General features: G+C 39.9%; 1 protein-coding gene across 8 annotated transcripts in view; it reads left to right on the top strand.

Annotated features, from left to right (window-relative positions):
* Positions 1-13,558, top strand: part of exd3 (exonuclease 3'-5' domain containing 3) — a 47,799-nt gene that overhangs the window by 5,574 nt on the left and 28,667 nt on the right. For 5 of the 8 annotated variants that reach the window (XM_086097379.1, XM_086097376.1, XM_086097373.1 and 2 more), the window contains exons 4-19: positions 527-688; positions 1,871-2,056; positions 2,165-2,218; positions 2,984-3,126; positions 3,198-3,304; positions 3,389-3,462; positions 3,671-3,709; positions 3,794-3,963; positions 5,057-5,204; positions 5,277-5,475; positions 5,559-5,668; positions 6,086-6,269; positions 6,371-6,543; positions 7,309-7,533; positions 8,649-8,702; positions 8,783-8,914. In XM_086097379.1, coding sequence (XP_085953505.1) covers positions 527-688; positions 1,871-2,056; positions 2,165-2,218; positions 2,984-3,126; positions 3,198-3,304; positions 3,389-3,462; positions 3,671-3,709; positions 3,794-3,963; positions 5,057-5,204; positions 5,277-5,475; positions 5,559-5,668; positions 6,086-6,269; positions 6,371-6,543; positions 7,309-7,533; positions 8,649-8,702; positions 8,783-8,914 — 2,160 coding nt within the window. Of the gene's footprint in view, positions 1-526; positions 689-1,870; positions 2,061-2,164; positions 2,219-2,983; positions 3,127-3,197; positions 3,305-3,388; positions 3,463-3,670; positions 3,710-3,793; positions 3,964-5,056; positions 5,205-5,276; positions 5,476-5,558; positions 5,669-6,085; positions 6,270-6,370; positions 6,544-7,308; positions 7,534-8,648; positions 8,703-8,782; positions 8,915-13,558 lie in introns of all 8 variants that reach the window. The other 3 variants (XM_086097377.1, XM_086097375.1, XM_086097380.1) reach the window with 2 other exon arrangements.

Below are 13,558 nucleotides of genomic sequence, written 5' to 3'. Positions count from 1 at the left end.
TCTGTGTGAGGAGGATATTGAGTGAATGACATCTGTTGGGCAAATTAGGAGGCAGCGCCAGACATTCTCACACAGATATTATTTTCTCCTGAATGAAGTTTCTAAAGCCAAAGTTTGTATTCTTAAGTAGGTGCCCCATATGTATGACCCCTAGCTTGTGTGTGCGTGCTGTGTGTAATATGTATATATACTGTATGTATATGCTTGAACCATGCCTTGCCATTTCAGTCGGTAATAAGTTCCATCAATCAACATTTTCTTCTTTTTGCCATCACTGGTACCCTTCAGTTGCGGCATCACGGAAAACAAAAGAAAAGCAAAAAGCTGACGTTACATTTACTGGGATGCTTGTTTTCAAGCTATAACTTTTAACAGTTTATATTTGGATATGCAAAATTTTTCATATTTAAATATTGCACATAGTGGCTCCAGTCTTTAAATCTAAAATGTGTCCTTCACTTTTGCTTCTCCCTTGTATCTGACTTCTCATCTCCCTCTTCCTTCCATTTGTGTTTTCATCCCGCAGCTCCATTTGGCAGCCCAGAAGGGATTTTCAGAGCTGGACAATCCCTTGGAGGCCTTCCTAACAATCCTAGAGTGCTCTCCATCCAAACAGAAGGCTCGGGGCAACACCTTAGGGGCCCACATCTTCAAGGAATTCCAGAGCTGGCTAAAGAAACATCCCCAGGTTGACGAGATTCTAATGTTCCTCTATATAAATTTTTCTGTACATGTTTTGTTTCTTTCCCAAGTATAACACATTTTAAGCACATTTTCGAGTCCCCATTTAGAAAGGTTTCTCTAGATTATTTTTATCATTAAAAGGGAAGTCTGTATAATCAAATAGTGGAAATTAAGGGGTAGGATTATTATAAATTCTCTGAACTTTGACCTGCTCCTTTTGAGTACAACCATTGTATAACTTCTGTTATAATTGTTTTGTTTCTTTTTTAAAAATTCAACCCAAAACTTGTTCTTTACAATAATACGTATGTATTCTGATTAGTATTAAAATAAAGTCCTCCACAGCATTTTTATCTAGAATTGCTAGCAAAAACGACCAAAAAAACTGTGTTTGTCCTTTCGAATGTTAGCAGGCAATTTCTTAGTTCATGGAGATCTTATATTAAAGGGGAAGTGAAGTCAAAAATGTTTGTTACAATAATATGTTCTATGCGTTCCCGTCTAGTCTAAACACGGCATTGTGATTAATATTGCATTTGTGGAATATGAATAAAGCAGCAAAATCCACCCGTTTTCCTCCATCTCAGGGGGTGGCCATTTTGCCACTTGCTGTGGCCTGAAAATGACATCACAGTTTCTCAGGGCTCAGCCACCACCCAATCAGCTCAGCTTGCAAATGTAAAATGGACAAACTCAGAAAACAGGTGAGCCTTGATTGGTCGTTACCTGAGCTCCAAGCAACTTTGATGACATTTTCAGTCAACATAAAGTGGCAAGATGGGCTCCGGGTGGTTACCGTCACTTGCCTTCGGTGCAGGTTGGCGTGAGTTCGCTTCCCGCCTGGGAGACCATATATATATGTGTGTGTGAGTGCTCCCCCCCAAAAAAAACATAATAAAGTGGCAAGATGGCCACCCCCTGGGATGGATAAAAACAGGTGGATCTTGCTGCTTAATTCATATTCCACAAATACAGTTTTAATCAGAATACCATGTTTTGATTAGTGGGGCTGCATAGAACATCTTATTGTAAAGCAGTTTTTTGGGTTGACTTTCCCTTTAAAGTAATAGATACCCAAGTACAGTAATAGATACTGAGCCTGCTTTCTACTGACAACTAACCATACAACATAAATCTGCTTACTAATTAACTTTATTGACTAGGTTTCATTTTATCATCATCACAGGTTACGTTGACTTCACTTCCAGAGAAACAAGCGACAGCCCTCAAGCATCAGGCTCTTTTCCTCCTCAATGACACCCAGACCAGTTTTTTTGAAAGTCTCATAGATATCTACCAGCTGGCCACTTTGGATCCAGCTACCTTGCGACAGCACGTCGTGAAGCTGCTGGCCCTTAAATGCTACAAAGAGGCGAGTTTTGCATGTCAACACTTTTGTGAAGGTCTTGTACAATGCAAAAAAAAAAGAAAAAAAAAGTGTTCTACAATACATCAAATTACCTCTTTTGTTTCCTAACAGGCAGCAGTTTTCGGTATAAAGCTGAATTTGCAGAATGAACTTAATATGGAGGAGGTGAGTCGCACATCACATGGTTATATTTGATTAATCTAGCCTTGAAAATGTCCTTTAAAAAACTGCATTTGTGCATGTCTGTGACAGACTTTTGTCAAAATACCTCAAGGATCAAGACTTACACCAGGGCTGGGCAATAAATCGAATTAATTTGATTGATTGTCATTTTAAAAATAGAATAATTGAATATGTACTAAATCTTTTAGTTCTTATGTTCTCATACGTCAAATATTATTGTGAGTTGTAATTTTGGCAGAATGCTGGCTGGGTGGTTTACAATACATGTTTACAATAGCTACCAACTACTTAATTGTGGCATTTAAACACAAACTATGAATGTTAAGTTTGTTAAAACTGATTTAGAGTCAGTATACATTATTGGCAGTAAAATTGCAATCGTCCGGAATGACTGGAAAAATCTAGATTTTATATTTACAGTCCACTTTTTGTCTTGTCGGCTGGTGTTTGTCCATCTCCCCCTGTGTCACTTACACACACACACTGTACACACACCTTAATTGTTCGTTTCATCGGCAAAGAAACTTGGTATAGGGGCAATTTTATAAATTAGTGCAAATTAACTAGTGCTGGTCATTCACAGACATATTTTCAAAAACAGGCAGATAACATATTCACTTGGTTGTTTAATTTCATACATGATTGGTGGGCAGACATTTCTAGATTCAACTATGTATGCCCAGTTTTCTATGTTTCATTTAAATTTGAAGTCTAGCATACTGACTGTTGTCAAAATGTCCTCTGCAGGTATGCATCCCACTCATCTTCCAGGACAAGTTGTCGTTAGCAGAGAGCTTCGTTACAGGACACGTTCATCTGGAACAGCAACTGGTCTTTCTGCTTGACTCATGGTGCCACACCAATTTCTCAGCGAAAGACGTGATGAGCAAGTACGGTGCACATTTTAAAGTCCAAAAAGACAAAATGTGAACAAAAGTTCACTATTTGTGTGTTTCATCAGGTGTTTTCCTCACCTCTCCATGTCCAGAACCAGCCTTGCTCAGATCCAGCCCAAAGTACTGACAAAACATGTTTTCCGACTTGCGGAGAAATTTAACATTGATCAAGGTGTGTGAATGTGCTCGTGTCTCACAGGCTTGCAAAGACTGTTCTCTATGTATTCATCAGATAATATTGTTCTCGTTGATGCAGCATCGTGTCCCAATGCCCTGCACAAGAGGAGACAGGATACGCTTCGGTTCCTCATGTTCAAGAGATTTGTAGATGTAAGTGAGAATTGAACCACCTGTAGCTCTATTTGCATAAACATATTTTAAATTCACCTATCATAGGATGGTGGTAGGACCTCAATCGCAAAAATCCCCCCCTCTTCCCACAGACACATTTTTGGGCTGTTATTTATAGGGGATAAAACTAATTTTATCTCTGCAAAATGTCAATCAAAAATTACTTCACCTGCTCTTTTCTTTTTAGAACAGCATGGCAGAGCACAATTGGAGTGACCATGTGCAGGTAGGTGTCATCTTTAAGTTTATGATCATGTGCAAAAGTATTCTTTCCACAACAGACTGTTTTGTGTGTGTCATCAACATCCAGACCGTAGTGGCAGATGACCTTGAGCTCCAGATCCAGTTGGTGAAGATGTTGCTGAAGTACGGCGGACTTGAAAAAGCTGCTCAGTGGTCCCTGAGATATCGCCTTCCCAGGCACAGACTGCCCTTTGAAGTTTGGGAGACCCAGCAGAGTTTATCACCCGAGCTACAGCAGTGAGTCAACCAAAAATGATTATAAATGCATCGAACCTCCAAAGTCAACTGCCTTAAATTTGCGATTCAACCTTATTTTTTTGCATAAATATCCCTCAAATGTCCTAACCATTTAGGACATTACAATATGTTATTGTAGCACTTAGTCTTTGTGATCTGCAAGGGTGTTCCCTTCCTTTCACCCCCAAAGTTAAGTTAAGGCTCCAGCTTATCCATGTCCCTAAATAAGAATCAACGTCAGCAGTGTAAAAAAAAGAATTGGGGGGATGGATAGATGAAAGTTACCTTTGGCATCTAAGTACTTTTATCCAGCATTTCCAAGCTGTTCCTTGTCATAACTGGAGCTGATCACTTGTAGTCAGGTGTTGTCTCTGTTAAGACATGGTTATGATTTTCATCCACACCCGGTGTCGACCATCTTTTGTGTACAAAGGACTTTCATTTGGATCTACTATGGCTGCGGTTATGCGTTTGTGTCGATCTGTTGCCTCTGTTTCATGAGAAGGAACACTGACAGATGATGTAGACTTATATATAATATGATCAAAAGGTAGTCTTCTATGTGTGTTATACTTTACATACTATTAGTGGTTGAATTAATTTCTTCATGTGATGTGACAGTTACTAAAACCTATGCTTATAGGTTATATTGTATGACATTGAAAACATTGTACAATTAGTTTGGATTTGATGATGTTTGAAACAAATAATTCCAAATATGACCCAGCTCAACGGGAAAAAATTTTGCGGGAGGTTTCTCTGTATCTGTTATGCCAATTGTGGTGCGTACATACGGATCCAATTTTGTAAACAAAAAAAAAGAGGAATATTTTCACTCTTGTTTGGTTAACCACATCCCCATTTTCTCACAATCCGAATGATTCAACTTTCTTTTAGATGAATTACACAACATGGCATCGACACACCCATCTTAGAAAATTTACAATGGGCTTTTTTCTTTCTTTCTTTTTTGCCATACAACCCATGTTAGGGAAATTAAGTATTTTTTAGCATATGTGAACATTGTGGAGCAAACTGAAATGACATTATTTTGATGTGTTAGTCCTCATATTCCTCTGTCACATCTACTCAGGTATGCATGCGGTTCCGCACACAGTGAGGAATGGATGCCATCTGAAGCTCATTATCAGAAGTTCTACCAGGCACCCCTCTCCAAAGAGAGGGTTCAGCACGTGGACACCCTGGAAGCCCTTCAAAGTTGTAGTGACACGCTCCTTAAGGTGAAGACAAAAAAACATCAAGTGAAGATCAAAAATGATTGTGATTAAATGATGTACCTTTTCTTTTTTCAGAGTGGCGGGGTAGTAGGAGTTGATATGGAGTGGCAGCCCACGTTTGGCTGCAGCTCAGCTCAGCAAGTTGCCCTGATACAGCTCGCGACTTTTGACACTGTTTTCCTATTAGACCTCTGTGCAAATGGATTTTGTCAGCATCCAGAGACCATTGCATTCATTAGACGTTTTTTCTCTGAACAAAATGTCCTTAAAGTGGGTAAGCAACAAACTTCGACAATAGAAATGGTTTCATTTTAAGAGATTTGCGCAGATATTCCTAGAAGCATGTGTGTTCATCAGGTTATGGCATGGCCGGAGATCTCAAGTGTATCAAGTCCACTTGGCCTCAATTTCTGGAGAAGCCATTAAAACTAGAGGGGATGCTTGATCTTCTTGATGTACACCGAAAGGTAATATAGTAATTGTGGTGTATATATAATTTCTTAGGGTAGTTTAAGTGGAGCAAGTAAATTCAAAGCATGCAGACCTCAAAGAAGGCTTATACATTTTTCCATTTGATGGCTGCAAAAGAAATAACTGGAAATTAAAATTCACCATCAGAATATGGAATATCCTTGATCAATATGAGTATAAAACAGAATATCTAAAGACTGCATTGACACTTAAATGTAAAAAAAAAAAAGTACAGTAAATATGATTTGCTGAAGAAGCAGTGGGAAAGTCTGCAAATAAGATGCATAATTTTTTCCAATGCAGGGGTTAAAGCATGGGGGTAAAAGTTGTGTCTTATAGTCTGCACTTTTATGGGAATTTGTCAAGCTTTAGTAAATCTAATAGTCGTTGCATTTGAACAATGCCCTATTTAGATCAAGTGTGGCAAAGTGAACAGCGCTCACTGTGGCCCTAAGGAGGTGCTGGTGGGCGAGGACTCTACTGAAAAAGGCCTGAGTCTGCTAGTGCAACAGGTCCTGGGAAAGGCCCTCGACAAGACCGAGCAAATGTCCAACTGGAAGAAACGGCCGCTGCGTGTCAGCCAAATCAGATATGCAGGTGAGTCACTCAATAGCACCCAAATGTCACTTTATGACTAATCAGCATATTCCCTCACTAACTGCTTGCTACTGAATTCACCTCCTCTCACTCCTTTTCAGTGACGGATGCTTACTGTTTGTTGGATGTGTATTCTGTGCTCTCTGCTAACCACACCAACTTTGGGCTTCCAAGCAATTTGCTCTCCATCTCTTTAACACAACCCAAGAAGAATGGAGAGGCAAAGCAGAAAGAAAAAAAAAACAAGAAGATGAATCACACCAGCAACAAAGAGGTTCGAGCTCGACAAAGTATCTGTTTCTTACAATTTATTCACCCCCCCCCCCTTCACAAGCACAATTTCCTTTAACATATTCCCACCAATAGATAAAGCAACTCCTATCTTGATGTTTTCATTCACTCACTATTAGAATGCTTGAGAACATCCAGAAGATGGCTGAAGGGATACTCTGTAGCTGTATAAAGGATGGGGTTTCTCAACTGGTCTCTTCTGGGCCTTACACACACACACACACACACACACACACACACACACACACACACACACACACACACACACGCGCGCGCACACACACACTACAACATTGTGACCACCAGCACAACTTCATTGACCAAAGTCAGATGTAATAGGTTGCTTATATTATTAATAAATCTTGTTTCGATCTACACTAATATTCAATCCTGATTTCTATAGTAAAAAATAACAAATAAACAGCAAAGGTGGACGGAGTCGCAAAGATGAAAGCAACCTCCATGGCAGACTGGGAATAAATAATGTGCTAGTACTTGTACTACTACTACTTCTTTGAGCGTGTGAGTGACACAAAATGGAACGATCCCAAGTAAAGAATCTGGGTTGGGGCATCAAACCTGCGGGTGGGAACAATGCGTGTTTGACCAAGACACTCTAGCAGCGCCGGGGGTGGTTGGTTGTATAGCTCACCCTGTGCTTTGACCTCCCAGCTCTCTTCTGCAAGTGAAAAGAAAATCCCCCTGTGGGGATCACTTAAGTATCGCATTATTGTCTCTGTCCATTTAGGAATGTCAGGGGGCTCAATGGGTCAGTCCCCCTTGCTCTGACACTGAGAAAGGCCTCCTGTGTGGCAAGGAGCCCCCTGAAGACTCCCCTCCTGCTCCTATGGCCCCCCAGCAGTTGCGGGTGGTGTGTGACAACATGCTGCAAGGCCTCGGGAGGTACTTGCGCTGTTTGGGAGTCGATGTGGTCATTTTGGAGAATAATGATGACCACAGAGTAGCTGCAAAGGTACGTTAGTCAAAAATGGCGCAATTACACATGTATCTAAAAAATGAAGGCTCAATAATTAAATTTTGCTCAGCTGGATTAATATTCTTGAAACCTATAACCTGAAAGCCCAGACCTAAACCCAATCAAGCTAATTTGAGATGAACAAGTCAAGCCTCTTTTAAACTGAGATCTCATCAAAATTGCAGTATCAGTGCATGACTAATGTCTCAGCAACAATGTGAGCCTGTATAGCATATAAAATAGTTACACAAAAGGTTGGCATAGGTGAGTTTCACATGTTATTCTTAGCACCCCGGTCATGGCATTGTGCAATACCTTACACACAGGTAAACCCGCTTTTGTCACAGCTCTGTTCGTACCTCATGAGGCAAAAATAATTTCTGGATCAACCCTATTCCCCATTACACATATATTTCTTCCATTTTTGCTTCCTGTTGTTGTAATGCCCAGTACCATCAGGTGTCCAGTGGATATAAAAAGTCTAGATACACTTGGTCTCATGTTGTTGTCTGTTACAAAAACCTGGCATTTGGCAACTCAATTGGGGAAAAAAAAAAACTTTTTGGGAGGGAAGTCAAAATAAAACAATTGAGATAATTTGGTTGCACAAGTATGCACACCCTCTTAAATTGGGGATTTAGCTGTGTTCAAAATGAACTAATCACATTCAAACTCAGATTAAAAGGTAGTCAGTTTCAAGAATATTAATCCAGCCGCCATTTTAAGTGCTTTTGAATAGCCCTAAATAATGTTCAGATGCTAACTGACTAACACTGACTGATATTTGTAATTAGTCATAATTCCCTCCACCTGACCTTTTTTTTCCTGTTTTCTTGCCATCCATACACGGAATGCACTGCCTTTGCCCATCCTAGCTTTGCATCTCCATAGACACACGGCTCAAAAGACGGTGTCGTATCTATCTGTGTTCATAACTATCAGCTAAATTCTGTATTGAGTAATCAATGGGATAATTTCCAAAATAATCGACAGCCCTATAATATATGTAAGATGCACAATGACAACCACAACCAAATATGTTGTATTATGTTAACATGGCTGACCAACAAAAGGTTGTTTCTGATCATTGACTTGTGTGTTCTTTTGTCCAGTTAGCACAAGCCGAATACCGTGTTATACTCACATGTGGACAACCATACCAGACGGTAAGAAACAAATTCAAAACTCTATTTACAAATGCTCAGTTTCCTTGGATTCATTGGTGCCTATATTTGTATCATGACAGTTGAAGTCTCAGGTGGGCGAAGGCCGCTGTCTGGCGCTGGACTGCTCGGAAAAGGCCAGAGACCAAGCTGTCCGAGTGCTCAGACACTTCAACGTCCGGCCAACTCCTTCTGATATATTCAGTCGCTGCCAGGTAGGAAAAATGTTCAAGTTGTTCATCTAAGTGTTTGTAACATGAGCTTTGCATAGTTATCAAACATAATATGTTTGGTAAGAAACTTATATGCAGCAGGTCTATGTTGCCTTTACTGTTTTATTAGAGAATTAATGTGGGAACATTTAGTGTGAGATTAAAACTAATTGTATTTTAACTGTCTGAATATAAATTATGAATTACAGTATAATAAAACAATTTATTATTATTGACAATTTTCACTAATGACAGAATAATGATTAATAAATTATTAAATTGGGGTGGCCGTGGCTCAGGGTGTAGAGACGGTCATTCAGTAACCAGAAGGTCGGCTGTTCGATCCCTGTTCTCCCCAAGTCATGTGTCGTTGTGTCCTTGGGCAAGGCACTTCACACACATTGCCTCCAGTGCTACTCATACTGGTGTATGGAAGGTGCGAATGTTTGGTGGTGGTCGAAGGGGCCGTAGGCGCACACTGGCAGCCACGCTTCCGTCATCCTGCCCCAGAGCAGCTGTGGCTACTTAAGTAGCTTAACGCCACCACAGTGTGAATGTGTGAGTGCATGAATAGAATAATGTATCCATTCCATTGTAAAGCGTCTTTGAGTGTCTAGAAAAGCGCTATATAAATCCGATTGCATTATTATTATTATTATTAATTAATTAATTGCATGCCACTGCTGCAAAGGTGTGTACCATTTTATCTGGATCACATTCAAATAGAATGTATTTGTACTTGAGGTCACAAAATGGGCCTATTCTGTATATAATTATTTTAACAAATTTTCCCATTCATGACAGCAATTTGATTAAAATTATTGGGTTGATCAACTTTTTTGATACAGAAACTCTCTACAATTGATTGATTACCGGGGGGTTACTTGGTAGTGTTTGGCCGCCATGCGTTTCAAGTTGATGTATTGCATCTGACCTGTCGATATCTTTGTGGGTGGCTGTTTTGAGAACTGTGTGTGCAATGCGTGCTGATGACTGGAAGGGTGTATCTTTCCAAAGCTTTTACTAAACTTGGGTGTTCTCTTCTGCTCCTTGTGCCCCCCCCCCCCCCACACACACACAAAAGTTTCAAGATACACCACATGGTGCTGTTTTGTCAGGTCCCCAAAATGTAGTCAAACCTGGACCACCACTTCCTGTCTGGAGGTTAGGATGATGCCTCATAACACTCAAAGCTAAAAAAAAAAAAGAAGAGCTTAACAACCAGCGGCCAAATGGTCTCCTGTTAAAGTATTTATTGGTCAAAGGGAAGCCACTTTGATATATTATGGCCACAGGAAAGCCAAATGGAACTTGTATAATAATTTAGCGTTTTATACCACCTGTAACACCACCGCAGTTTATACAGTATATTACAAACTTTGTCACTTTGTGTCTCACCAGGCTAGCGTGATAAAATATGTATGTGCTAAAATAAGTCTGTCAGAAATTCCGTCTATTTATTCTAAATGTAAAAATCTACCAACAATGTGCTTTAGAGTGTTAAGGCTCAATTGGGAATACTAAATATGATGCTAAAATAATCAAAGTTTAATAGGAAGTCCAAGCCCTTGGGGCATTGCTACAGCCCACCCAGGCAAAGTTAGCTCCCTTGTTATCTGATTGAAAAGCACAGGATTGGTTTGTTCCTTAGCTTTTTGTTTCTCTGGGCTTCTCCCGTCATGAGCACACATTGCTACTTGAATGTCATAGGGGAAGGGAAGGATAAGCAAGAAAAGACAGAAAAAGAGATTTAAGCATTTACAACCAGGAAAGGGTTCATGTTTGTCTGTGTGCATCAATGGGCCACACAGATTTGGAAGGCATAGGAATTTGTGTTCACTGTAGAGATCCCAAAAAGGAGCAAAAGCGGTAGAAGGACCCTGTGTGTATACAAAGAAATAATTGGAAAGACGATAGAATGCTTAAAACTGCTCCGATGTACCTTTTGTTTCAGATGAGGTGGTGTGTGCGTGTGGAGGGCTTGCCCATCAAATATTTTAGCGTAACTTGAAACTGTATACTGTAGCAACAAATGTCATTTCTGTGTGCACTGGAGCTTGCATGATGAATTGTGTGGTTGCATCACATTGTCACACTCAACTAAAAAAGGTGTGTGAACAATGAAGAAAAAAAAACAATCTCAGTGGATCTGCACTCATATGTAAGTGCAATATTTCTTTAGCAATATGAAGGTTATGAAATACTGGATTTTTCATGCTTTGGATCTGGAGACGGAGTGACCTGTCAATCAACTGGAGTGGCATTGGCGCCGCACGTCTTAGCAATAAAGTCCTCGGCATGACCCGCCCAACTCATTCTCTGATTGGCGCATCAGTCCTCATGTCTTTAATTAACCAACGAGTGCAGGCCAGCTGAATGGGTCAATGGTGCGCAAAAACTGCGCATCAATGAGGATTCAGAAGTTGGTAGATGCTAAATTTAGGATTTAGAAGTGGGTAGACGCAAAATTGACTGAAAAAGAAGTGGGTATACGCCGTATACCCGCGTAGTCCCTGGACTACACTACTGCTTTGGATATTATAAATATTTCTCTATTTAAATTTTCTAATACTATGGGGGAAATTCACCCATAGATACGTTACCATGCAGTATACCCCAACAGACCCAGAGTATTGTCATTATCATAAAGATGATTTTACCAAACATTATTAACAACCTAACTCAGTGCTTCGCAATTATTTTTTGTAGGGATGTTGGATACCACTTTTTTTCCACACCGATACCGATATTCAACTCTTGAATAGTCACCGATAAGATATAAAATACAGCTACCACTACTACATAAAATTTTAAAGAAAGACCTTTCTATTCCAATATAATATTTTCCCCCAAAAATTAATTAATGGAAATTTTCTATTGCTCTCATTTCCAGTTCCTTATCGTAAAATGGCCACTAGAGGGCGGCTGATATTTCAATACTGGTATCGGCCACCGGCACGAGTATCGATACCCCGCAAGATGATTTTGTAAAGTAAAAAAAAAAAATTAGTAGCCGGACTAATTAATCAGATGGCCACAATCAAAACCTATAAATTCATAATTTCACAAGCAATCCTCAGATGAGCAATGCAACTTGTACATGGAATTGCCCTGGATGTCATTATTTTACACACCACCTAAAGTTACGGTTTGTTAAAAAAAAAAAAATCTTAGACCAACATAAACGTGTTAAATATGTCACAAATTAAATTATTTGTAACATAAACACATATAACAAGGATTAACTTATAACTTTATTAACTGTGCCACACAATGCATTCTGGGAACAATATACACACAAAACGGGGAGCTACAACACGTCCGGAACTCATACAGGCAAAGTGTTGCTGCGTTCCATTTGCATTTGTGTTATTTTTGGAACAATTTAATTACATTTGAGCCCTGTAATGTAGGGCTAACCCACAAATAGTGAACATTTGCGTATAATTGACGCCAATTGTTTTTAAGTCATATACATTGATTTTACCGATCCGGCCCGCTTGGTAATTTATTTTCCTCCATGTGGCCCTTGAGCTAATATGAGTTTGACACCCCTGATCTAAAACATGTTTTCAGTTATTTCACCTGTTTTGTTAAGTACATAACTACATATGTGTTCATTCTTAGTTCTAATGCGTTCAGTGAGAATCTACAATGTAAATAGTAATGAGAATAAAGCAATTGACACATTGAATGAGGTGTGTTTAAAGTTTTGGCCTGAACTGTATATATTATGTAAGTTTATATTATTATGCACAATTTATATTGCTCGATGATCAACCATTTCGGGTCCTTACTTGAAGTTAATGAAATACCAAATTAAATTCTTATAATCAATAGATTGTCCCGAAGACTGCAGAGTTATCATTGTCACTAATACACTGTTTATGATTTCCACAACGATCAGATCTCGGCGTTGTCCTTTGTCCTTAAATGTCATCTTTTTAAAAAATTTGCAAAGGGTTTGGTCCCTGGGTGGAGTTGGCAGTGCTTTACACTTCATTACACTTCCCTTATTTAGCTACAGTATATCCTATCCTTACCACTAATGCGCCACATACACCAATATACTTTCCTGCAATACATGCACGCACATAAACCTCCGCTCAGTAACTCAGTGCCATCAGATGTCCGATGCTAGCCTTTTACAGACATGTCGAGATTGCCTGTGAGATAGACGGTGACCCAGCAAACACATATCACATTTAGTGTGAGATCAAATGCATACACACACAAAATCCCAAACTCACAAACGCTTCCTGGCACTATCACGCACACACACACTTCAGTACCTTTTCCACACACACGCACACATGCTGACACACAGACAGGAATTGAGAGTCAGTCATTGACGGTGTTGCTGCTGCTGCAGCGACGTTGGTTCCCACGCACCAGACTGCTGGGGAAGTGAAAACAAGAGCAACAGGAACCGCCACACCACGCGAGGGAGGGGTCAGACCTACGGTGGGGCTAGCGGGAGGAAAAGGGGAGGGAGGGGTGAGAAATGAGAAGAGGTGATGACAGGGAGGGAAAAAACAAAAGGGAACCAGTGAAAGTAAATGAGAATTAAGAGATAAAGCCAGACTAAAATAGCACCAATTAGTTATGACAAAGATTGTGTGGCAAGCAGCTAGCTATGAGAGGGTC

The sequence above is a fragment of the Leptonotus elevatus genome, chromosome 15, assembly GCF_054856555.1.
Source record: "Leptonotus elevatus isolate MCC_2025b chromosome 15, RoL_Lele_1.0, whole genome shotgun sequence".
Taxonomy (NCBI): Eukaryota; Metazoa; Chordata; class Actinopteri; order Syngnathiformes; family Syngnathidae; genus Leptonotus; species Leptonotus elevatus.
This window is presented reverse-complemented; position numbering and strand designations above follow the sequence as displayed.